Source organism: Panicum hallii, chromosome 5 (genome assembly GCF_002211085.1).
Source record: "Panicum hallii strain FIL2 chromosome 5, PHallii_v3.1, whole genome shotgun sequence".
Classification (NCBI taxonomy): domain Eukaryota; kingdom Viridiplantae; phylum Streptophyta; class Magnoliopsida; order Poales; family Poaceae; genus Panicum; species Panicum hallii.
The window spans coordinates 5,847,127-5,873,106 of NC_038046.1; the positions used below are offsets into that span (position 1 = coordinate 5,847,127).

General features: G+C 44.5%; 3 protein-coding genes across 4 annotated transcripts; 1 reads left to right on the plus strand and 2 right to left on the minus strand.

The window, feature by feature from the left end:
• Positions 1-4,024: 4,024 nt before the first annotated feature.
• Positions 4,025-11,050, plus strand: LOC112893817 (ribonuclease II, chloroplastic/mitochondrial). Of its 2 annotated transcripts, XR_003228916.1 has the most exons (15): positions 4,025-4,381; positions 5,258-5,417; positions 5,565-5,678; positions 5,761-5,838; positions 5,919-6,047; positions 6,723-6,941; positions 7,200-7,382; positions 7,471-7,533; positions 7,649-7,755; positions 7,843-7,992; positions 8,138-8,297; positions 8,673-9,068; positions 9,329-9,553; positions 10,349-10,681; positions 10,770-11,050. XR_003228916.1 is itself a non-coding variant. In XM_025961317.1 (14 exons), exons 1-14 carry the CDS (start codon positions 4,158-4,160, stop codon positions 10,487-10,489), a joined length of 2,349 nt encoding a protein of 782 aa, XP_025817102.1. In that variant the 5' UTR covers positions 4,025-4,157; the 3' UTR covers positions 10,490-11,050. The 2 variants fall into 2 exon arrangements, 1 of the variants encoding a protein (XP_025817102.1); XM_025961317.1 differs by having other exon boundaries at positions 10,349-11,050.
• A 429-nt stretch (positions 11,051-11,479) lies between these two features.
• LOC112891697 (triosephosphate isomerase, cytosolic-like) lies at positions 11,480-17,750 on the minus strand. The gene is made up of 14 exons (XM_025958627.1): positions 17,548-17,750; positions 17,366-17,441; positions 17,105-17,228; positions 16,385-16,469; positions 15,574-15,706; positions 15,038-15,132; positions 14,810-14,888; positions 14,541-14,623; positions 14,292-14,344; positions 14,030-14,072; positions 12,515-12,698; positions 12,346-12,411; positions 12,113-12,251; positions 11,480-11,983 (listed from the first exon to the last, which is right to left on the minus strand). Exons 1-14 carry the CDS (start codon positions 17,587-17,589, stop codon positions 11,683-11,685), a joined length of 1,503 nt encoding a protein of 500 aa, XP_025814412.1. The 5' UTR covers positions 17,590-17,750; the 3' UTR covers positions 11,480-11,682.
• Positions 17,751-18,160: 410 nt separating this feature from the next.
• On the minus strand, positions 18,161-25,121 carry LOC112893818 (transcription factor MYB3R-2-like). Its single transcript, XM_025961319.1, has 9 exons — positions 24,871-25,121; positions 24,588-24,774; positions 22,856-22,907; positions 22,530-22,587; positions 21,673-21,767; positions 21,462-21,565; positions 20,737-20,865; positions 18,922-20,060; positions 18,161-18,711 (listed from the first exon to the last, which is right to left on the minus strand). The coding sequence occupies exons 2-8, from the start codon at positions 24,749-24,751 to the stop codon at positions 18,965-18,967; spliced, it is 1,698 nt and encodes a 565-aa protein (XP_025817104.1). The 5' UTR covers positions 24,752-24,774; positions 24,871-25,121; the 3' UTR covers positions 18,161-18,711; positions 18,922-18,964.
• Positions 25,122-25,980: the final 859 nt, after the last annotated feature.

Consider the following 25,980-nt stretch of genomic DNA (forward strand, 5'->3'; position numbering starts at 1 on the left):
TGACTCGCTTGACAGCCCGGCTACCTTGAAAATGATTTATGTTGGCATCGGTTTAGGATCAGTGACGGCGTGTGGGTCCCGCGGGTCAGCGTGTGGGATCGCTCGAATCGCACGTGCATTACTGCCCCCGCATCTCCATTCCACGGCTACCTCCCTCAGAAAATATAATCCCGACGACTCTGGCTCTCCGCGCGGAAATTTCATCGTTCCCGGAGCCGGCCGGAACTGGTGGGCATGGGCATCGTTAGCGTGCTTGCCGAGAAAGATCTGGCCCGATTCTTTTCACCTGTGTGATCGCCTGATTGGCGCGGGGTGCAGGCGGGGGGCCACCGGCGCAAGGACCGGGTCCGCCGGCGCGCGGACCCGGCTACCTTGGCCGCCAAGTTCTCGGCGGCCCGGCGAGCCACGTGGTGGTCCCGGGCTATCCACGCCGCCTCCACAGGCGGGCGCGGGGCCAGCGTGTGGCCGGGTGGCGGTCGACACGTCGGCGGGTGGGCGTGCGCCGCAGGGCCCTCGCCACGTCGTCCTACCCCCCTCATCGCTTGCGCAGCACCGGCAGCACGCTGGTGTCCGGAGACCAGCATAACGTGACAGCCTTTTGCTGCAGAAGAACGTGGCATGCAACATCCGGGGTACTAGCAGACAGAGAGAGGCAAGGATAAGGATAAGCCATGATTAGCAACTAGCAAGGGAGATACATGCATATATAATCTTCACGTATTAACATAGTATATGTTGAGGCTTTGACCCTTTCGTCGCGTAATCTTGCTAGAGATTGTGGTCACTTGATTAGTTGTACGATCCGAGCTGCACCACATGCATAAGCATGCAGGTGCAGGTGCGGTGGGCCCGCCAAGGATTCCGAGTTCTGAAGGTTCCAGTGCATTGGACACTGCTAGAAACGAGTCACACATCTGGCCTGGCTGGTGGAATCCTTTTCTGGTGAGCTGAGCTCCGCGATATGCGGTCGCCATGTATTCAACGATCTCGCTAATTGTGTTTATCGAAACAGGATCTGGCCTGAACATTTAGAGGTTCCATACAAAATCATCAGATTAAAATGCGAAGTTAATCTCGGTAATTCAATACAGTACATCCATGAACTAGCTGAGCCGGCAGAAGAGGGGAAAAGGACTCTTTAGCTACCTGGACCACTGGCTCCACTTCGCAAGATACAAAGTAGTTACAGTAGGGTAAATGGACAAGGAAAAGCACAGATAATGTTTTTCATCACAAACATGTCGAGGTTTTGTCGGGTCACTGCATCTCGCCGCGAAAAGAATTGCGTGGACAGCGACTGCGAGTGCCGATTGGCCAGTCGAATTAATATCGTGGAGCCGAGAAAGGTAAAGATCATGGTGCCCACTGCCAGCCATCGCCGTCGCAGTGCAGGGAGCAAAACGTCAATCTACATGCCTTCTCTAGCTGTACTCTTCTCACCCAGGCATCGGCCCACCGCGTAAAATACGTTGGGTTAATTAACGTGCATGATGGCAGGCCGAGGCGAATTGGCGATTTGGCGAGACGAATATATGTGATGGTCTGATGGAGCACACATCCCCCAAATGATCCTGCCCGGCGTGCCGTGTTTGTCGCCGTCTCACAAAGTGAAGCCCTCGTCGTCGCATCAGGTTGTATCATGCATGTCCCCTCTCGCCTTTTTCTGCCAACCTTTTCCGACCTCTGAGTTGTTTATTTGATGATCGTAACTATTGCAGCATCAGCCATGATAGCTAGGTTTGATCACCTGGAGCCAGAGTAGTACAGCTGTATATAGAGAAAATGAAATTGCTCAGACTTAATTATCTAATTGAATTTGCTCCCTGCAGTATTTTTTTTTTGTTTTTCCGAGTTTTCTCCCTGCAGTATCTCGTGGTCATCCTGAAGCTGCTACAACAGGTGCACACACAGCACGGAAGGAATCGAATATTGCGCGGCACGTGGCTAATAAGTTCATTCAGCTTGTTTTTGTTGGTAAATAAAAGTCGCTGTCATGGTCAGTGCAGTGCGAATGCATGGCTACTACTTTCCCAATTAACACACGTAATTAATTTACTCTTAGCAAACCTCGACTAGCACTCGTACAGCTTCCCGGTATCATGGTCAAAACAGTAGTCTCGTACCTCCACGCACGTCCCAGGAAACCTCCCGGACGGGTAAACAAACATTTCCAGCACCATTATGCAGTTATGCACCTAACCAAACGTCAGATCACCAGCGCTGCGCGCGTACCCGTTGTAATGATGACGCTAATAACCACTGACCGTCAAGCGACAAAGCACCCGTTCGGGAATTTGTCGTATATAATTGGAGGCACCAAACAGCGTCCAGGTTCATTGTATTCGTACGGCACAAGCATTTGAGGAGCACTGCGATCCTTTTTTGGTAGGGGTGAGTAGTAGCGCATTGACCCGAGAGCTGCGTGCACGCAGGTGTCGCGTTTGACTTGCTTCGCCTGCTGCCTCGAGTCTCCCCGGAGGAGTTGCCCAGCCCGTAGTCCGATCCTGATCCTAGTGGATAACCTAAAAATATTCTCTGCTGTCTCGATTTCACACATTGTTGGCCTTGACCATGTCACGCATACAAAGTAGATGAGGAGTACGTTCATCGGAACATGGCACCTGCAGCTAGCCTCACTTTCCTCCATGAGCTCGCTATTGAAGAAGGTGGTATCTGTTGGCGTGGTGATCTTTGTACAGTTTTTTTCCCTTTCTAGCCTTCCCTTTTTTTAATATAGCGGACAGCTCCTCTGCCGGGTCCTTGAAAAAAGAAAAGAAAATAAGGTAGCACACACAGCAAATTATGCATGCTTGTGGGCATCAATAAGCTGCCCAAAATTGCACTGTTCAGTGCATGCAGCCATCACGAAAGTACGGGGTTATTACAGACCAGAGTCCAAAGAGTGCAGAGAGTTAGAACTGGAAACAATTCATCTAGAACAACAAGAAGCTGGGCCGGTGCCCTCCCCTCCTGGACGCAATGGTACCATTAGACCACATGTTGGGCTTCTAGAATGTCGTCTGCGTGTTGCCCGGAACTGAAGCGAGTGAGCCCGTGCATAGCTCTCACATTAATTGCGCATGGCCATGCATGCAGTGAACAAGAGATCGATTCGGTATGTGCTGCCCCGAAGCGAGAGGGACATGTGCGTGTGCGTGCTTCGATCCAGAAGCAGCGGGCCACTGAAAGGGAACCGTTGCCTGAAAGCCAACCAACAGGCACTGTATTTCTATCAACGCATGGTTACACCCGAGGCTTCGAGATTTTGCTCTCGTTGTCGAGTGGAGTGGTGATTTTGTTTAGTAGAGTTCAAGTGAAGTTGTGTGGCCGTGTTGATATTCTAATCCAACCAGCCGGTGTTATCTTTATTGTTGTTTGTTGTACCCAGTCTAGATGTTATTTTTTCTTTTTAATATAATCAGCAGCTCTCCTAATTTTTTTTAAAAAAGGCACTGTATTCGTTCTGACACGGGAAATTTGACACGTCCGCGAAGCCAGAGCACGGCATGAAACGCTTGGCCAGTATCAATCTGAGCTTCATGGATGGAATTTAACTAGAGGATTAATAATATATTCATGTGATATTAACAGTTTAGCACTCCTCGTACTCGAGTGCCCGTCCATCCGCGAAACGGTGTGGTGGCACGGCACATAGACGCAAACTTTGTATTGTTCCTTTTCCTTCTTTCCTCCTGGCAGTCCTCTTTTTTTAAGGATTTTTGTATATATAAAGAAAGAGAAATGACTAAGGAGCAAATGATGTTTTTGACATTTTGTATGCGCGCCTCTCTGCGTTCCAAGCGTAATCGTATTTTTTAGGGGGGATGCCATCGTATGGCTAACGAGTTACAGCCCATATAAGGCCTAATTATCTCTCTTCATGTTAAGCCCAAACACAAGGCGATCATGCCGCACAACACTCCTCCAAAGGCTTCAGGCCCATGTGAAAAACCCAAGGCCCACATAGAAATCGCCTCGCGGTGTCGGGATTTTTCCGCCTCTCTTCCTCGCTGCCGTCGCTACCTCATCAGCACCTCTCCACCTCCCGGTTCATCCTCGCCTTCCACTAGCGGCCGCGGGGGCTCGTCGTCCCTTATCGCCAGCCAAAACCCCTCCCGGAGTTTTGCGCTCCACGAACTAAACCTCCCCGCGGGTCGATGGGGCCGTCGCCCATGGTGGCGCGGGCGGCGGGCGGGTGCTCATCGGCGGCGCTCGCGTTCTTCGGCTTCCGCCCCCTCCGCCGCGCCGTCCGCCCGGCCGCCGCTTTCTCCTGGAGCCAGTCCTCCCCTTACGGCGGCTGCAGGAGCCGCCTGGCGCACAGCCTGGTGGATTCTATCCTGGATGAGCTCCGCTCCCGGCGGCGCGTCCGGGTCTCGGCAAAGTAATGCACGCTTCACACTTGACCCTCCCATAAGTCGCTACTGTTATATTTTGAGCCAGTGCGTTGCTTAGACTGCTTGTGCCACTAGCAACTGAATTCCGCTGAACTTAGGAGCGAGGGCTTGCATTATTACTTATGACAAAACTTATGAGCGATCTATTCATTCAGTTTCTTATTACTTGAAAATGGGTAATGGAAATAACTTATTGAAATTTTTTTGTGGGGAAATAAAATGACTGTTGGACTTTGAACCCTTGAATTTCTGGAGCAAACAATCTTGAGCGACTGCACGAGATAGTCAGATAGACTCCTGATTTACCCCCTACGTAGGTGCATGTTGAACTCGTGGTCAACTGTTGCATCATGATATAATTACTCTTGGGTCTAATTCAAAAAATTATGCAGCAGCATGCCATTTTATAATTTATCCATGATCAGAAACATTTTTTTTAGATAATGGATGACCAAACAGCATATAAAGATGTGTGTCACTGAGCTTAAATGTTGCCATTTCTATATTTCTTGGGAATTAATACTACAGCAGTTTATGTAACGAACTAGAATAGCAGTGGATTGTTGCTCTATTGTACTGTGGTTGCAGCGGATGCTCTAGATAGATGTATTTTGCCCAATTCATACTGTATTTTTGGAATATGTTTAGTTGAACGTTCAGCTAGCTAATCCAATATCACTAGCATTTTTTGTGGGTAATACCATGATGCTACTCATTACATGGTGTTTTCATTCTGCAAGATGTTTATGATAATTTCTGAAATGGTGTATATGTCTATTAAATTTGTCACTACTACTAATCATTTCCTCTAATGATAAAAAGTGCATGGAAACTTACTGTTGGAATTCCTTATTTCTCTTCAGGATAGGATTGCAGGGCACAAAAGAACTGTCTGACAATAAGATAGATAAGAGAGCATTACAGAAAGGGTTGCTGCTTGAATTTCAGAAAGATTCAGAGAGATCTTTGCTTGCAGTTGTTGAACGGCCTGATGGAAAGAAAAACTGGATGGTGACTGATCAGGTCCTTTATGAATGGAGAACTATAATTTATCCAGTTGATTAACCAGTCTAGTTTATTTATACCTGGGCATACATCCTTCAATATTTTTCTTCAAACAGAGAGATATTATGGATTCTCCAGTGACATGTCTGTTTTACTTTTGTACAGAACGGTATCTTGTCTTCGATAAAGCCCCAGCAGGTTACATATGTTGTCCCTGGTATCATGAATTTTGACTCTTCAAGAATTGATGAATTTCTTAAAAAAGCGCAAGATCTTTTGGTAAGTACTGCTGCATGAGCTGAACACATTGCTGCGTACTATCTGTAGTGTTCATCAGGATGATCATACTATTTGTTAACAGGACCCAACGGTTTTGGAGTGTGCTTGGATGGAGCTTTCTGAGAAGGATAAATCAATAACGGTCGAGGAGTTTGCTGAGGTGAGGTTTCTAATTTCTATTTTTTCAGCTTCCTATTTTCCCTATTGCTATTCATATTTGATTCTTTGTGATTTTCTCAGATAGTGTATGGTAACAAGGAGTCTCTGGAAAGCTACTGTGCACATTTCTTGTTATCAAGGGATATAGTCTATTTTTTCAAGGTAGAGAGCAGAGATTATTCCATGTACCAACCTCGCTCACCTCCTCAGGTATATTTTCTAGCTACTTACATCATGTCAACATTTAGATGACTTGGCAAGTAAGATGGTGCATATTCTTTAGTAGCACCATCTCAGAGTGCTGTGACCAATTGATCTTTTGTGATCAGTTGCAGCTCCGGATTTTTAAGTCTGTTGGGCCACCTATAGTGCAGTCAATTTCTATATAGAGTTTAGTTCTTTTTTTTGTTTATCTAGTTACTTTATGCAATGGGTCTTTCTTTTGTTTTTTGCAAAAACATTGTGGGGTCAATTTGACCCCAGAATGCTCTACTCTGGCTGAATAAAGTGGACAAGTCCTTTTACCCTTGCCAGTTCCCTTCCACTTTTTAACTTACTATATGTGTTCATATGTTGAGTACCATGGTTTGTACGAGTACAATAAGGCTGTGTGACTAGCATTTTGGTCTCTTTATATTGTTTATATTGGTTTTGCCCATCTGTTTCCAGTAATACTCCTTGGAAGAACATATTTTGCTGCCAATGTGTTTGTTCTCATCTTTTTCATCTGGATTCACAAGTAACAGCCATGTGACGTTTGACATTGTAATCGGGCATGTTTTATCAGATATCTATTTTGTTTATGTGTATTTAGATTACTCTTATCGATTAATTTCTCCATCATTATATTGGATGGTAGACTTATTTTCTTTTATCTGGTAGTAGGTAGAGGAACTTCTACGACGGAAACATGCTAAAGAGGAAGCCGAGAAGGAACTGGAAGAATTTGTCCACTTACTCAAGTCTGCCAAAGCATTGCCTATGGAGTCCAAGCCTCCTAAAAGTTCATGGTTGGTTGATGAGAAAGTCAGGCAAAAAATCGAGGCTCTTCAAGCATACACAGTTGATGCATGCGACGATGAACAAAGAAGACTAGCAGGAAATGTAATATATCATATTCCACTTTCCAATTTTTCCATACGCAAGTATCGTATTTATGTCTGCAATTCGTTTACACTACCCATTGTTCTGTTGGGTGTCCCTTAGCCTTATTTATTATAATATTAGCTTAAATATTTGTTCCTTCATAAAAATTCGTACTCCGAATATTTTTTTTAATTTAACACCATTTTTCATTGAAGGAAATTGTTAAGTTTCCCTTCTTGCTGAAGTTTGTAAGTGTGGTTTCTAATGTAATGGCAGATTCTCAAAGCTATGGGGTTCACAAGGACGTCATCAGCTGCTTTAAAGCTCCTTATAAATGTCGGTTACTTCCCTGTGCATGTCAACCTTGATCTTTTTAAGTACGATGTTCGTATCACGTACACCGAGGAAGTTTTGTCTGCTGCGGAGGAGCTTTTGGTGGACAGACCTGATTCAGACATGGTATATTTAGTTTAATGCCGGATGCCGTGCTCTTTGTCTGCATATATACATATATACATGCCTACATCTCTGGTGTTTTATCTTCCAGAATATCAGGAAGGATCTTTCGACTTTGAAGGTGTACGCCATTGATGTAGATGAGGCTGATGAAGTATGTTTCTATTTGTTTTGCCATTGAATCTTTCACAGAGAATGAATGATACCTATATTTATTGTTAGTTCCCACAAATAAATCCATTAAACAATCAGAATTCTTGGTGATTCAGCTTGATGACGCATTGAGCGCAATCAGGCTCCCTGATGGTAGGATAAAGGTCTGGATACATGTTGCTGATCCAACGTGCTTGATCAAACCTCGGAGCATCATTGATAGGTCATTGTCGCCATGTCAAGTCTCCTGTTCTTTCCTTTGTATCATTGCATCTGTTATTTATTAGAAAATCATGTTTATTCTTCACAGGGAGGCAATGCACAGAGGAACCTCAATCTTTCTACCAACTGCTACGTTTCCGATGTTCCCAGAGAGGCTTGCCATGAATGCTATGAGCTTGCAGCAGGGTAAACAATGCAAATCTGTAAGCGTATCTGTGACTTTGCACCCAGATGGGAGGTAATATTCCACTATTTTCCCTTGCTGATTTCTGAGCCAATTCTTTCTTTTCTTGTTTTGTTTGAGATTGGATTTTCTTTGTTTTGTAAAGAATTTCATAAGAGCGTAGCACGTTCATTCACATTCCTGTTTGTTTGGTGCATAGTATTGCAGAATATACTCTAGAGAATTCAGTCATCAAACCTACCTACATGTTGACATACGAGAGTGCAACTGAATTGCTTTACATGAACCTGGAAGAAGAGGAAGAACTAAGGATTCTCCAAGAAGCTGCTTCCATCCGTGCACAGTGGCGTCGTAGCCAGGTACATCCAAAATCAGTTTTTTCTATTTGCTCTCTATATTCACCATGGCACAAGTCACGTGTGATATGCAAATGAAAACCCATTTAACATGACGTCAATAATGTTTACACAACCTCCTCGATACATGTTTTTTTTTGGGGGTGGGGGGGAGCAAACAAAAATTTACTCTTATGCATTTCATCAGCTGACAATAAGGTATATTGGAAAGTAAATCCCTAAAAATTGGGCCGACATCTTCCATTGTCCATTGATGGTATTTATGTTCTTATTTTGTTTCTCACTTCAGCTTGCATGCCACTCTTATCAAAAGTATGTTTTTTTGGGAGACCACCTCCTGCATTTCCCTTCCAAAATTTGACAGTCTTAAGTCTGCAGGGTTCAATAGACACTGCAATGATAGAGCCACGTATCAAGGTGTCAAATCCTGATGATCCTGAACCGAATATTAATCTATATGTTGAAGACCAAGCCAATCCGGCAATGCAGCTTGTATCTGAAATGATGATACTTTGTGGCGAGGCAGTGGCTGCTTTTGGTGCTGATAACAATCTCCCTTTGCCATACAGAGGTCACCCCCAGTCTAACACGGCAGTGTCAGCATTTTCTCATCTACCAGATGGGCCTGCAAGGAGCTTTGCCAATATCAGTGCGCTCCGCGCTGCAGAAATGGATTATCAAAAACCTGTACCACATGGTGTACTTGGTATTCCAGGCTACGTGCAGTTCACCTCTCCTATTCGAAGATATGTTGATTTGCTAGCTCATTACCAGGTAAATACGCTAATACTATTCTTATGGGTCAAAGAAAAGTTGCATAGTACACAAGAAATTTGGAAATTGTCCATTTATATTTTCATGTCGCCAGATTTCTTAGTGTGTTTTTAATTTCTCATTGTTTAATTATGTTTTGGTGTTGCCAGATTTTTTAATGTGTTCTCAATTTTTCATTATTTAATCATTGTACCTTCATCAGAAGAAGAATATGTCTACGTCAACTTGATTTCAAATACTGACAAGGAGTTACACTGTAGGTAAAAGCTTTTCTTAGAGGTGATTCTCCACCATATTCAGCTGGTGACCTAGAAGGAATGACATTTATTGCGAGCATGCATGTTAAAGTAGCTAGGAGGCTTCATAGCAACAGCTTACGGTACTGGTTGTTGGAATACTTGAGGAGACAGCCAAAGGGGAGGAAGTACAAAGCACTGATTCTTAAGTTTGTTAAGGATCGTATGGCAGCTCTGCTTTTGGTGGAGGTAGATCAACATTCTCCCTACGATAAAATTTTATTCATTGGTTCAGATTTTCATATAGTTAGCTTTCGCTGTGATAGTATATGTAGTAGTAGCTTTGGTATGTGTGCATATGTTCCAAATAACTCGTATAAGTCCTAAATTACTCCAATTATTTACCGGTCTAGCCGATCCCAGATGATATATGTTGCTTCTACCCGATTCATGACATTTACTTAGTTCCAAAAACCTGGTTCCTGACTGGTCTGGGACAAATCGGTATGGGTTACAAGCCATGGGACAAAAACACATGCTGTGGAATAGGAAAAGGTCATGGTGTATCCGTTGGTAGTATTCAGTCAGTGTACTCAGTACAGAGTTGAACCAATACTACTGTTATTTAGTCCATTCTGATTTTGACGGTATGGATTTTTTATCTTCACTGTTTCTTACAACTACTTAAGCAAGCTAGTCAAACTTATCCAAACTGGCTAAAGGGAAGGAAATGACACCTTCTCCTGATAGAACTAAATGAAGATAGCCAGTTTGAGTAGCTCTAGAGAGATCCAACTTGTGAGTTCTAGAGGTTCATCTCCTTTTCGGAGTCCTAGATGTTCTGGGCAGCTATTGAGAGAATAAGGTTTTACTTGCAGTGGCAGTTACTGGATCCCTTTGCTAGCCTAATAAGCCATCAATTGTGTTCCTTAGACTTGTAATGCGAATCATTGGTAACATCTGCTTCTATTTGCTTTCCATCTCCCTCTTTAAGTATCTTTCTCATATCATTCTTCCAATGCTGATGGCTAATGCCACCAACAGGTTGGGATGCAAGTTACAACAATAGTCTCGCGTGGGAAAGTGGGAGATGAAGTTAGTGTTGCTGTGGACACGGCTCATCCGCGTGACGATATCTTATCAATCAGAGAGGTTATTGAGGATACCGATGATACTGAGGAGTAAATGCAGGCAAATCTCAATCCTCGCACTCCGGATTTGCAGCAACCTGCAGGTACTGAGATGCAATGTTACAGTCGTCTGTTCCTCTGCTGTGACTGCAGTTACATTTTGGTGCCGGTAATCCTCCGAAAGACCATACCCTTGAGCTCGTCGGTCCAGTTAGTGTAGCATGGATACAAATGGTAAATTGCAAGGGTATGGTATCAGTACCAGTAGTAATTCATTTCAAGCATAGATGGACAGCATTGATAAAGAGGCTAACAGTTCGTTTCTCTCGAGCTAGGTTCTGTGACACCCAGGGTCCCAAATGCTGATAAATAGGGAATTTTGTATAGCTGCAATGTCGGCAACTTCATTTCTTGCGGGATTTCTACTGATATCTCTAAACCACTGAGATGTATACTCGATGTATAGGATAGTAATAAAATTTCCTTAGATCAGCTCTGAAGTATTTAATTGCAATGTACTCTCAAACACTGTACGCCATTGTGTTAAGATGATCGAACTGATGTTTCAATTTATCTAGGAGTATTGGTGTAATCAACGGTCAGATTTTTTTTCCTCTCCAGGATTCTTCCTCCGCGGAGTTATGTTCTGAGTGTAGGCGTTGTAAATCTTTGCTGCATTTTGATTCCGGTGCTATCGCTGCCGATGATTCCGGCGATGTGGTCTGGTAATTCGGTGGTTCTAGAGCATCAGTGCTGGAAACGTTCTTGAAGTTGGGTTGGACTTCGGAGAAGTTCCGGGCAGCTACAGCCGGCCGAGGCGCGCGAGGCGTGATGCTTCGCTTCGGTCCGCCGCGCTCAACGTCGCTGGTGGATCTGTTTGTCCGAGATGGAACGACCGGGCGGCACGGGGCACACCTGCCGCGTGAGCAGCGCTGGACAGATCGAAATCACGGTAAAAAAAAAAGTGAGAGGTTGGGCGGTTAACTGATCACCCCAACCTAACAGTTGGTCCATCACCCCCATCGAATCAATTAAACACACAAAAAGAAAGAATTGGTCAATCAACAACGGCTAATCTCAAGAGTCATACAGACTTGACGGCTTGAAGCATACTTGATTACACATACGTCTAACCAGCCAATGATAATGCGCGCATGAACCCCATCACAATCTTGGGCACAAACTTCTGCCAGTATAGACAAAAACTACACCCGACCTGAATTACTACAAACCAACCAAAGAACTTCCTCAGAGTTCACCGCACCTACTCGTTGAAGCTTCTGTGCCTCCAGCCTCCAATCTCCTCATCATCTTCCTCAACCTGAAACCAGGCATCGGCTTGCATGTAAAATCCACGGGGCGAAGCCCAAACCAATGACGCCACGATGCGTGATACTGTGTAGTACGTACCTGGGCGGCGGTGAAGGTGATGCCGACCTTGATCTCGCCGTGGTACGTGCTGTCGGCGAGGACCACGGTGTGCTTCGCCGCGTTCATGTGGTACGAGCCGTGCTCCGCGCCCAGGCTGATGATGTCCGTCACGTCAATCCTGCAACGCGGAGGGTCATCAGATCATCGGTTAGTGCGGCTGCGGTCAACTGTTCTGTTCCGGCTGGCGGAGCAGTTTGTTGGGAGGACGATCGGTGGTTGACAGGGCAGCAGAGCAGCAGGCACTCACGTCGCCTCGCCGAGGAAGTCGTCGCTGGAGAAGTGGTCGTGGTCCATGATCCGGAGGATGAGCTTGTGCTGCGCACTGGACGCGGAGGAGTTGATCTGGAACTTGAACACCTCGTTCCAGCACGGGTTCCTCCCCTGGTCTGCAATACGTACCATACTCGTGAGCAACTAAGCATGCTCTGAAAGGGGGAAAATTTAGCAGGAACAAAAAAAGAATCTGTAGCAGGAGCCGACCTCGGGCGACGCTGCTCTTGCGCTCCTGGCTCCGGTACTGCACGATCACGTAGGGGTCGATCTTCCCTGCAGGCAGGAGCGGCGACGCCAACACTACACACCGTCAGACCAGATCACTCGCCGTGAAATTCGCCGAAAAACACAAGGACGAAGTGACCCCTGCACGCACCTAAGAAATCGCTGCCGGAGAGGCCCCTGGCGTCGACGAGGTGCACCTCCAGGACGCCCTTCCCCATGCTCCCTCCCTCCGCCTTGTTCCGCTTGGCCTCAGCCCAAGCAGGGTCTCTTCTTCCTCTAGGGGAGTTGCGGCCAAGACGTCCTCTTCGTAATTTCCCTTCCGGCGTTGGCGAGGGCTACAGATACCTGACCGGTGGCGTGCGCGCGCGCGTATTTATCTACCGGCGCCTCGCTCCCGCTGCGTTGGCTGGCTGAGTCCAGGTCAGACCTCTGAACCGGTCGCCGGGGCCAAGAGAATAGAGAACGCACGCCTTTAACTATTTTTCTTCCGGTCTCCTTCCTCCGTCCCAGTCTCATCCCACGCAAAGACGCCTCCTCGCCCGTTTGCTATGCCAGCTCGGCGGCCTCTTCCGCACGAGCAAAATCGCCGCGCCTTGTCGTCTTCGTGGAAGCGGCGCGACGGCTCCCCCAACTACCCACGAGTAAGTACAGCGGGCCAGCGTGGGCCCGCGCCATGTGGTCCCTCAATGTGTTACACTTTTTTTTGTCTTTTTTTTAAAAGTTTTTTTTTTGTCTTTCAGTTGATGTTGCGTTGATCCCCTCCCCTGTGGGCTTGTGATCACAAGCTGCTGACTTTTTCAGATGATTCCTCTCGCGTCGCCCTCCTGTGAGCTCGTGATCACTGCTGACTTGTCAGACGACGCCTTCTCTGATCTGCAAAACGCGGCCCGTACCAAGTACGCGCACACAGGAGAGCTGATCGACGAAGACCTCTACTTTGGTTTGTACTTCGGGTTTGGGATTCTGGAGCGGTTTGATCGTTTCTACACGGGCAACTCGTGTGCTCCTTCCTATGCGTCTCTTGATCTTTTGGCTACTTGCTAGCTATGGACGCCCATCAACTCCCAGCGCGTCTAGATCTTTTTCTTTTGAGATCCCCAGTGTAAACTACCGCCTCCGTGCACAAAAGAATGCAACCTTCATTTCCCGAAGATATATTTATGGTGCAAAATAAGTATTATTAGATTAATCATGAAATATATTTTCATACTAAATCTATTTAAAAATATAAATATTTATAAATTTATTGTGGACCGAGGGAGTAGATCAAAGAGTGATCAATGGGACCGTCTGGGAAGACTCCAGTTAACGGAGACTGACCGGACCAGTGGCTCTCAAGTCTCAGGTCATGGATTTCAGCATTTCAGATTCTCCGGTGTGGCGTTTGCGTCCGACTTCAGCCTGATTTGCTTTTTTTTTTTGTCGCTGGTTTCGTGCCTTACGGTTTACCAGCAACTGACGAGGACCTGTGGAGATCAAGCACATACTAATATATCCCAGTGCCAAGTTTAAAAATCTTTGTTTCAGATCGGAATACCAGTCGCTAGCAGGTAGTGCGTAGTAGCCGGTTGCTGACTTTATTCGTGACTAGGTATTGAAATTGCTTACTCACAACTCGGTACTGGATATATTTACAACTTGGTACCGGATATATTTAGACGCATACTTGGAGCAGTGATGTAGAGTTGAAGGTGATAGCATGAAAGATGCTTTTGTAATAGACAAACATGAAGTTTAGTAACAGACGTCTTCCATTTTGTGCATAGACGCACGGGTTCCGTTTATCCAATTATCATCGGAGACGAGGAAAGGCAAGAGTAGGCATGCTACACAAACGACGCAAACTGGAGCTAGAATAACAGAACAAGCTGGTAAAATGGCATCAGCAGCATTCACTCATTACAGAATCTGGCAACGTTCAGAAACACTAAGCAGATGAAGACTTGACAGTCGCAGCCTTGATGATGTCCACGAACTCGGGCTGCAAAAGGGAAAAAATAGGGGTCAGAATTGTGAAGCTATATCAAGATATATAGCATGATGCCTCGGTGAACTCTATGACCAAAATATTTCGAATCCTAGCAGTAACAAGAATAGGTATAGCCACGGGTTTGTTTTGTATAACTACTTGGATTTCGTTATATATATTTTTCACTAAGAAGGCACGGGGATAGTACCTTCAGTGAGGCTCCGCCAACAAGGAATCCATCAACATCTGGTTGAGCTGCAAGCTCTTTGCAGTTAGCTCCATTCACAGACCCTGGACACATACAAGATACAGAAAGGGGTTAGCCCTATTTCGGAGCAATAAGAAGCTAATTTGATTTGTATACACCATAAATCAACAAATATTCATTTTCCCAGTTATAATCAAAAGTCTTTATAGAACTTCCAACATATTGTAGCAGTAGGTATGGAAGATAACAAGTGGTTCCTGTGGTGCTACCTCCATAAATTATCCTGGTCGACTCAGCAACTGCAGGACTAACATTAGAGTGGAGCCACTTTCTCAGACCATCATGAACCTACAATATCATGCGCATTTTAAAGTTTATCAAGGCAGAATAAAGTATCATTGAAATTGATTTGTCAAGCAACAATAATTATCAGGTACAAATGGGAGACACTGTTGTCAAGCAACAGCATATCAACGATCTTGTTTAAGAAGTTATACCTCCTGAGCCTGGGCAGGGGTTGCAACCTTGCCGGTCCCAATAGCCCAAACTGGCTCATAGGCCAATACAACGTTTGTCCAATCCGATATCTTCTCTGAAAAACAGAGAAACACAGTAAACAGTGAGATAGGAGAAAACAGAAGGCCTTTGTTTTTGTATGATGACATAAAATTCAAAGCAGCAACCTAAAAGACCATATGATGCTCAAAAAGGATTCAACTAATAATGGTAATCTGTGTTTACTTAGGTAAAAAACAAGCATAGAAGTAATTTAACATATGTGTCTTGTACAAGACAGTTCCGTTTGAAAATGACAATAGCTTTCAGACTTACCCTATTTCATTTCTATTTCACAAGATTTTCTGGCTATACAATGTAAAAGCAATAAAAAAATGGAGGAGCATTTGCATACTGGAACCTAAATTGAACAGCAACAGGAGTTGATGGAAAACATAAAATGTTCTGAAAGCAGGGAGGCAAATGCTTGTTTCATATAATGTGCTTAAATAATATAATAGTAGAAGGTAAAAGTTACCAGCAATAGCCTTTGTTTGTGCAGCAACAACATCCATTGTTGTTCCTGCTTCCCTCTGCTCAAGGGTCTCGCCTATGCAAGCAATTACCTTGAGACCTTGGGAGAGTGCATATGCAACTTTATCGGCGACGAGCTGTCATGATTCGAAGAAAGTTGATATTACTAAAGATAAAATGTCGGTTTAGATAGCTTGATGAAGGAACACAATTAATAAGCCTAATAGCAAGAAAACTCAAATTCTGTAATATTGCAACTGGTTGGTTAGCAACCCAGCTATTATGATAGTTTAGGAGATCCACAGAGTTAGTGAATTATCAGAATATAATCACATGATTTCGCAACATTGCACAATGGTAAAAGGAATAATTAAACTTGACTCCTACGGCCTATGATATCAAAATATAACAAGTTGGGAATTTAACAATGCATGGCCCTAACAACAGCCACTGTCTCACCAAACACAAATCTGGTAGACTTATCAATAAGTTTTGGGACCTAAATGTTGTTATGTATGCAAACTAATTTCAACTGTTAAGTGAGACAATCAAATCTGGCATGAAATGCTAACATCTTTCTAACACAATTCCAGTATTTTTTTTTCTATGAAACAATGCCACTAATTTCCAATACAACTTTTTCCTAGCATATAGTAAAATAACACAGGAATGTTGCAACAAATGTATCAGACCACAGTCTTTTCCAAGCAGCCAGCAGAATAACAAAGGAATGTGGGTTGCCAGTACAAGAGATAAATCAGACCAGATCAACTAAATAAATTCAACAGCAGACTTAGAATTCAAAATGCACTCACATCATTGGATTCACCCATCAGAGCTCTTCGCTCAGAGTGCCCCAAGATGACCCACGGCACCTGCAGGTTTACCAGCATCTCAGCACTGCATCAAGAAAACTGACACATATTAGCAAATTGGAAGCAATACTTCACTGACAATTCATTTGGTTAGTTGGATTAATGAAATGGGTGACTCCAACACACTATCATGATAGCACTGCAAACCTCAATGATAACCACAGAGACTTCTATTTGCCTTAGCAGCAGCCTTTTTAGTACTCGACATTGCTAAATATTCCAGGATCCAATCGATGACCAAAAGTACAGAGACTCCGTGCAATTACTAGTATCAAATTTGAAACCACTGAAGATCCATCACTCAAAGGAATACATATGTTTGATTAAGCATACCATCCTTATCCCTAGTGAGGTTTGCAGGTTTACAGACTATCATGATAGCACTGCAACACATGATAGTGTGTTGGAGTCACCCATCCTTGTCACTCAAACGGTAGCCCATTTCTGCCATAATCAGGCCACATTTACAGAAACTGAAACCAAACGAGCTACAAGGACTGAAAGGTGAGACCTGTACCTCTATACTCCGGAATTACACCCCCACACTAATATAGATGCTCCTGACCCAATCTGTCAGAGCAGACAAGCGCTTCATTCTACCGAATCTACCACAACGCTAACCATAACACATCAAAATTCAAAACAAGAGGGAGAAGCAACCTGATCTCGCCGGTGAAGGCACCGCCCTTGCGCACCCAACAGTTCTGCGCGGCGACGGCGAAGTCCAGGCGCAGCAGCCCCTTGACCTGGGGCAGGAACACGAACGGCGGGCTCACCACCACTTCTGCGGGCGTCACCGGAAACCAACCAAACCCGGAGATCAGCACACAGATCGATCCAGCCAAAACCAAACCCCCAGTCGAAACGGCCCCGCGGTTGCAGGCGCGGGGAGCTGGGATCACGAGAACTGAGACGACTCACCGACGACGTCCTCCGAGGGCACCTCAGCTTCGTTGAGCACGGTCACGATCTTCTTCACGTCCTCGCCGGTGCCGTTCTGCGCGCGGGGGAGCGGATGCCGTCCGAGATCAAACCAAAAGCCAAGCCAAGCCAAGCTCCGGCGTAACGAGACGTCGGATTCGAATCGAGAGGCGGGTACTTACGCATTTCCAGTTGCCGCCGACGAAGAACTTCCTGGGAGCCATGGCCCGTCGTGCGCGAGGCGTAGCAGCGGCGATGGGGACAGTGGAGTTTGGTTTGGTGTTGGTGCGTGCGTGAGGCGAACTGATTCGAGACGGGGCGGTTATATCGAGGGTGGCGGCGAACAACAGGTGGCAGTGGCTGGGCTTCTTGCGGCGGAAGAAAGAAAGAAGCTTTGGGCTTTGCGGCGTTTTCTTGCTGGACGATGCTGCGGGCGCCTATGGGTTAGAGCAGAAGCCGCGGAGCCAATCAGCCAACCCGGTTTGGAGCACGCGCAGCCGGGGTTTCGGCTCGAACCACACGGCCCCTGTGACCAAAGACTCGAGTCCAAGAGGCAGGCGCCTCCGTTTTACAGAGTAGCACACAAATCCATCCAGAGGATACGAGTATAGATGTGTCAAATTTTCAATTGACGTCACACGAAGTAAAACGCAGATCAAAATTCGATATGCACTCAAGTAAACCAACTGAAATCGTGTTTACATAACTATAATCTTATTACCAAACTAGGCATGGTAGATTCAGAGATAAGTAGCAAACAGTTCGCAGCAGAGAACCACGGAATAAGATGCTGTCAACCATGAAACAAAGCCTGCTGCCTGTCATAAATAGTTTCTTGACAAACCCTTGCCAGAATTCCAGAATTTAGCCCACAAATCAGGCTTTATTATTACAAAGAGCAGACCCTTGCTGTTTCGCAACAAGCGGAACGCACAGTTTGAAAGAAACAAACAAAAAGGATTTGACATTCCAATGGGGAAGCTCTTATTCAGCTATATGTTTTTTTTTTCCTAAAGCTATGTTTTCTTGTTTGTACACAGCTGTGGGCTTCTACAAACTGAACTCCTAGCTGTTAAGTTCACAAAATGCTGCAAACAACGTAATCTTCTATGGAGTGTGTCGTTTCAATTTAGACAGTATTTTGTACACCCTGGTTACAAGAGATGACAGGGTAATCGATGGCCCTTGTGTACTCAGTACGTCATTTCGATTGTTGGAGGCTCTTTTCTCCACTGGTGATGTTTGATTTGCATTTTGGCTTGAACTGGGACATTTTTGTGAAGCATGTTAGTTCGGAAAGCAACTTCCATATGTCCAATCGTGCCTTGTAAGATTGAGATTGGTTCCTGAAAGGCAAAGATGAATCAATCATGGAAAAAATGTGGTAGTTCTATGCGGAACTAGGTATCTTTATTTCAAAGAAGCAAAACACCCATTTTCGAGTTGGGGAGAACTAAAGCTGAGTGCCTGGACACTTGATCAGGAAAATGAATTCTACATGCTGAATAGAAAACACACCAAATCAAACAGACAAAAAGATGTTCAAGATAGCATACCTGCAAATTAAGGAATTAGGTTACATCCAAATCGCTGTATGTGCTACGTCCTATTAGAATTTGCGCCTTGAGAATTATGGCAAGGAGAGTTCAGGATTTCAGAACCAGAAGTATCCAATCCATCTGCTGAAAAATCTAGCTGTTTCTCAACTGATTTTATGGCAACCATTCTTTTTGATCTGATCTGATACGGCGGTGAAGCATCAGAGGTCCTTACAGATGTCAATAACCCATCATCAAGAGGGCCCAATGACAAAAATGATGCAGTTTTAAATGACCGTGGAGTATTTGCAGTAGCTCCCTTCCCATTAGGAGTGAAAAAGTTGTCTGAAGTAGGTGTTGATTTATCACGTTTTCTTTTCCTTAATATTGAAGGAGTGCATGGAAAGCTGTCAGCAGCAGTTTTCAAAATTGAATCGACAGTAAGTGGACTTGATACTTTGCCGATAGTTGGAGATGGGGAAGTATAACCATCAGGTGACATAAGCCCATCCCTGCTATGCTGTGTTGTTTGATGTGCACCATGATGTTCAGAATGGAGTGAGGCACTGATTGGGGCAACTTCTTCCACATTAGGAATCTGATAACAAAGAGGACCAAGGGTAGAATACAACTCATTCTTCAAAGATGGTTTGGTACCACTTTTGGCTGGAGCAGATTCTGATTGAATGGTACAGCCCTCCCCCACAGGATCAGGTATGGAGCTAACCTCAGTACCCTTCTCATGCTTCTCATGAATGGAATTAATTTCTAGGCCCTTGTCACGGACAGAGTCACTTTCCAGACCTTGTACCGCTAAAGTAACAGCAGAACCATCAACTAGTGATGAGTATGAAGCCTGCACAGTTGGTATAGAAAGAGAAAGGAGACCACCAGAGGAGTCCTCAACAGATTTCAAATTGTATGCCTGCAAAAGTGGTCCCATAATGGAGCGATGAGCTCTTCCAGGGACATCTTTTGAACCGATGTTGGGCATTTTGTTCAGATCAAGATGGCTGCCAATAGCTACAGGCCTCATTTGATCCTTGAAATCATCATGGGCAAGCAGGTTTGGAGCTGCGAGAACACTGTTGGCACCGTAGACATCTAGCTTCTTTCTCAAAGAACTGTTCCAATGATTCTTTATAGAATTATCAGTCCTGGAAGGAAAGAAATAATATCATCAGTACGGTTCCAGAATCCAGAGACCCGGATTCGGACAAAGTGCAGAGGGGGGAAAGAGAGCAAAGGTTCTGTAGAACTTTGAAAATCAAATAATGGATATGGCAATAGTGGATTGACGACAGAAAGCAATAATGCCTAAAATTCCAAGAAATATAATGGAATTCACATGACTCTCGGAGCATCCTGATATCTTCATAGCACGCTATTCATTATTCAAATCTAGCATCACATGGTACTTATAGTATGATGATGATTTCATAACTCATTTCCTTTTGATCTAAACAAACAGGAACCAACAAGCAATGCTTGTGAACGTCGAACTCAAAAAAAGGAGACCTCTTTGGGCTCATTTATACTGTGCAACTCCACTAAAATGATCCAGTGGTTTACAATTTATACGACTAATAAAATTCAGAGTACACTCCAAAAATAAGCTACCATGGCACTGTTATGTCTTCTTTAAAGTAAAAAACTGATGACTCATGAAGTTATTCCACGTTTTAACAAGTTAGGTATCTAAACTATTGCAAAAACAGCAATTATAAGTATTCAACATCATTCACAAGGTCTACTGACAGGAGCAAAGTGTTTTTGTATAAGCTAAACGGATGAAGAAGGAAATTTTCAAGAGGGAAGTAAGCTGTCAAGTACCTTCCAGGAAGAGCTTTTGCTATTTCTGCCCACTTATTTCCATACACTCGATGAGCATTAATGAGTGCCCTTTCCTCCTCAGGAGTCCATGCATCTTTCCTTATTTCAGGATTCAGATGATTATGCCACCTACAATTTCAATAGTTTAGAACAAGGCTCATAAGCATGTTATGCATCGTACCGTATCAAGCTTGGGTACAAACATGCAATGTATGAAACAGGCAATAGGACTTTTTAACAAAAGGGGACTGCCTGACCTATGTTTGTAAGCCAATGATCACAGATAAAGGGGGAGGGTGCTAATAGCAACCTGTTCCAGACAACGACCATAGAACAACTAAAGCTAAAAGAAAAGGGAGCACAACATAACAGAAAGACAGACAGATTACGAGGACCAATTTCGCTATCATTTTTCACACTGCACCAATTTTACCCAACATTATGACAAACACTCCTTAAATCATCCAGAACCTTGCATAGAAGTAACCAGGCTACAAAACTGACTATTTCAATTTACTCCTTCCAATCAAACATCTGACATTCTCAGAGGTATGCAGTTAAATTTTAAAACTTCAAGCATAGGTATTTATATGAACATTTTTATTGGGCATATGAATGACGAAAGCGCATCTGTTTCGATAAGCACCTCTATATATCTATTGGAAGGTGTATTAAGAATGATACATATAACCTTGCGAACAGTATGTACATGATCGGATGAATACCTCTCTCGGCATTGCTTGCCTATGCGGCCAGGCAGTGACTTCGCTATGATAGACCATTTTGTTGGTCCATACTTGCGCACAAGGTCGATGATTTTGTCATCTTCCTGTAGAAAAGGACAGATATAACATCTTCTTCTAGAAATTTGGCGTGGATAAAAAATGCAGCAGTTTCTTTTTCTCTGAAAGTGAAATCAAAACTGCAGTTACAAACCTCTTGAGTCCAAGGGCCTTTGATAAGCTCAGGATTAAGAACCTTTTGCCAGCGATGCAAACATTGTACCTCTGTCCTATCATGGAAGAATTCAGCTGCATAAATAGAAATAGATAACTTTTGTGAGTTCACGATCCAGCAAAGAACATATAATAGAAAACTTCTAGAAAAGTTTGACATTTGTTTGTCTAGGCAAACAAGACATGCGCACGCATACCAGCTACCACCCATGGAAAATGGAAAATAGAGATACTGCCATTGTTCAGCATTGCTAGGCCTAATACAAGAGCACCAACAAATGCTCTTACTTCTTATTAACCCTTTTTTCCTCAGTTGTTATTTGTAGACACACAGATATATATATATATATATATATATATGCAAAAATTGGGCTAAATTTAATCAACAATATGCTCAATCAAATTTAGCTCCTTAGTGCAAGTGCCTGTGGAGTTTCAACATGGCAGGAGAGCACCTTTGCCGTACCACACATATCCTCAGGTCTCCACGAGAACTGTTCACATTCCCAGTTTTTCCATGTCTAAAGTCACTGCAGCATTTCATGATTCATGCTCATTTCTAGATTCAAGGTTTGAAGTCTAAAGCCATGTAAACAGCTAGCAGTTATTCCACCTGACCACCTCTACTAGTAGAAAGGTACAAAAGCATAGGCTGCAGTGTTTGATACAAATGTTTCTTCAATAGGAAATAGACAGCTAATTAGAGAACGAGACATGCCTCCCTATTTGATGGGCACTTGGCTTAAAGATATATCATAGAATTATACAACACTACAGCAGACAATGCCAAGACAAATAAGAATAAATATTGATTGTACAGTGGAAAGAAGAGGCAACCTATTTTTTTCCAGTTTCTACCCTTGAAAGTTTCGACTGCCTTCCGCAATGTTTCATCCTGTTGGCATATGTGAAGTCAATTAGTAACAGTTCATAACTATGTAAATAAAGAAAAGAGAAACGTCTAGCAAAAGAAATATCAACAGATCAGGACACGGACAATGAGGAAAATACAAATGATAAATAGAACAGCAAAAGGAACTCTTGCATGGTGCATTATGACACCAATGTGTATGTTCATGACATTCGTATGACCTTCAGCATATTAGCAGGTCAATATGTCATAGACTCTTTAATCTTTACAACAAAGAATGTAAGATATAGACCTCTTCTGGTGTCCAGCCACCCTTAGCTCTTCTTATCGGCCCACTTGTTCGCCTAACATATTGAAGAATTTATATTAGCTAAAAGAGGAGTACATTTATCAACCAGAAGTTACTGATAAAGCGCAGATATAAAAAACTAGCTGACTAGCATAAATACAGGTTTTTCTCTTTCTTTACCGGAAACAGGGGCATATATCAGGAATAATTAGAAACACTAACTAGTCTGTGAGGCATTTAATTCTCACAAAAGATGTACTCAAATACACGAAAATTCACACCTAAATGGTCAACCTTAATGTGCCATAATTTGTGTCACCACTAGTTAAACACCAAAGAGCGGAAAAATCCCAACATAGTACGTGTATGCTGCAATTACTGAAAAGTACTGCAGCATGCAACACATTTCACTCAGGAAAAGATCGGCAACAAGGTACTGCTAACAAAACAAGTAAACCCCCACAGATTTGTTAAGTACAGCTACTAACACCCAACCAATAAGATTTACACCAATGAAACGGCTCACTTATTACACAAACAACTGTCAAGTCCAGCCACTGTTCGTCACTAAAAAATGCTCATTCACTCTTCCTGGCACCATCCCTCATAAAGGGAATGTTTGAGCGGAGCAGCCATAGCCATTCCCAATTCTTTTAGGTTGGATTTGAGACATCCAAACAAGCAATAAAGGAAAAGGTAATAATATTGAGGAACAACTGACTGAGCAAACAAGGAACAAAATTTCACATAGCAGATAGTGGGCCATAGTGGATTAGCTTCAGTGCAGGGACAGTGTTCAGCATGACCCAAAGAATCAGTACAGTATGCATTCGGAATATCAACATTTAACATAACAACTATGTAGAATTATATATTTAGGAGAAAAAGTTGAAATACTGCTGCTGCCACAAACTCAGCCATTGCAAATGTTACATCATACACTACCATCACTACAGTATCCCCCATTTTTAACCACTTTGCTGCTCAGTACACCACTCAGACCCCACTAGCACTACAGTAGGTGCTCTACTAATAGTACCTTAAAAAGGACCAAATTTATACAATGCAGAAGTTATGAAAACAATGACTTGACCATGTCTCTATCTCCAACACTGCAAAATGACCATACTAAGCTGCTAAACCCTCAATAATAATGAAATAGCATGACAAACACCACCTTTGACATCAATACAACTTCTACTGCACGCACACAAAAAACTGAGCACATCAATCACAGCAGTTCAAATACCATAAACAACTAAGCACTGCAATCAACAGCAGCCTATGACATTGAACTAACCATCAGAGCACACTGAAACATCATCAGCACTACAAATTCAACACGCAGTTTATTTATGTTCCATAAACTCGTATAAATTTAGCATGCCACTCATCACAAATTTCACAAGGCAAGCAAACTGTAACGCCTCCGATAAGACAAAGGCCCACTTTTCTCATCTCAACAACCACAACAACACAAGTCCCATGCTCCAATAAGACAACATTCTTTTCCGAATTACAAGCCAAACGCTCATCACATCATGGACCCGGCAAATCACCACAGAGAGAACCAAAAAACCACCGATCCATCCATAAATAAAAGGTCTCCATAACACCCACCACTATAGGGCACAACCAGAGCAAGCATCCAAAGAAGGTAAGGTAAACGGTACTACCCAACGGCTAAGAGCCCAGATCCCTCCCCGGATATGACCAACTAAGGGCAAGGCCTCACCTCAGACCGGAGATGGAATTCCCCGAGCTTGATACCGGCGGCGACGCCCCGGCCTGGCCTCCGCCGCCACAGCTGCTGCCATCCGACACAGAAGAGCTCGACGCCGCCAGGGGCTGCCGATTCTCCACGCACCCCTCCTGCACCACCTCCGCCATCGCCCCCATCACCTCCTCATCACCGGGACAACCTAAAACCGGAAAATCACCACCAGAATAACCAGACTTCAGATCAAATCCCCCAGGGCAACCACCCCCCAAACAGATCGAACGAAACGCCGACTCACGAATCTAGCGGATCCCAGATCGAGCGACCAGGGGATCGAATTGGGGCTCCGGGCGGCGAATCGATCGGCGGCGAGGGGAGGCGGGAGATGGCGCGAAGCGAGGGAGGCGAGGCCCGAAACCCTAGGAGGGTATAAAAGAGCAAGCTTTTCGCTGCCTCTCTCTACGGCTTCGGTTGGGTGTCGGGGGAGTTGAAGGGGAGACGCCAGAGGATGCTTTCAAAAAACCTCGCCCGTTGAAGGCCAGGGGAAGAGGAGGAGGAACAGGGGAAATAAATTACTACCCGCCTCCTTTTCCGAATCGGCCCCCAAAGTGTGAGGTTATTACCAATCCATTTCGGCGATGAAAGGGGGGAGAGGCATGTCCAACTTAATAAACGTCATAACTGCTGGTTAAAAAATCAGCTGAGTCGCTTTCACGGTTTCACTAGATCAACAGGGGTTTAAAACGTGCGATCACATTTCGTCTGCGACGCCCGCTTGCGCTCTCCTTTCATGCAATTTGTCTGAGCAAGGGGGTGGAATATGTAAACGGGGGCAAAGCGGCTCGGGGACGGAACGAAACGTATGACGGACGCCACGGCCGTGTGACGGAGGGGCTGACGGCGGCGTCGGGCGCCGAGCCAGCCTGTATCACGGAAACCCGCGGTTTGTTGCGCTCGCTAACGCCGCCCGGTTACCGTTGCGGGCCGGGAGTTTGAACCCCTAACGGCTCCCCATCTCCTGTGCGCTGGTGCGGCGGGACGAGCGGGGCCCGCCGCATCCGGCCGTCCTGATCCTTTCTCGGTTCTCCTGCGCCGTCCGATCTCGATCTAGGGTGCGCGGTAGTTGCGCGGTCGTCGTCCCAAAACCAAACTACGGTAGCTTCTCCGGAACCGGAATACATCCGGTCTCGTCAAGATCTTCCGTCAGCACGACATGAATGATAGTAAACTGTGATAAAGAATCATACTACTAACAACTTTTTCACCAATGAATGAACTGTTACATGATACTGTATCCATCGATCAGACGTGGACACGTGGTGGAGTCGTCTCTCGTTTCTTGAAACAGATGAAGCACCGGAGCATTCAGCAACTGGCAACTGCAAACATGAAGAACAAACTAAAGACA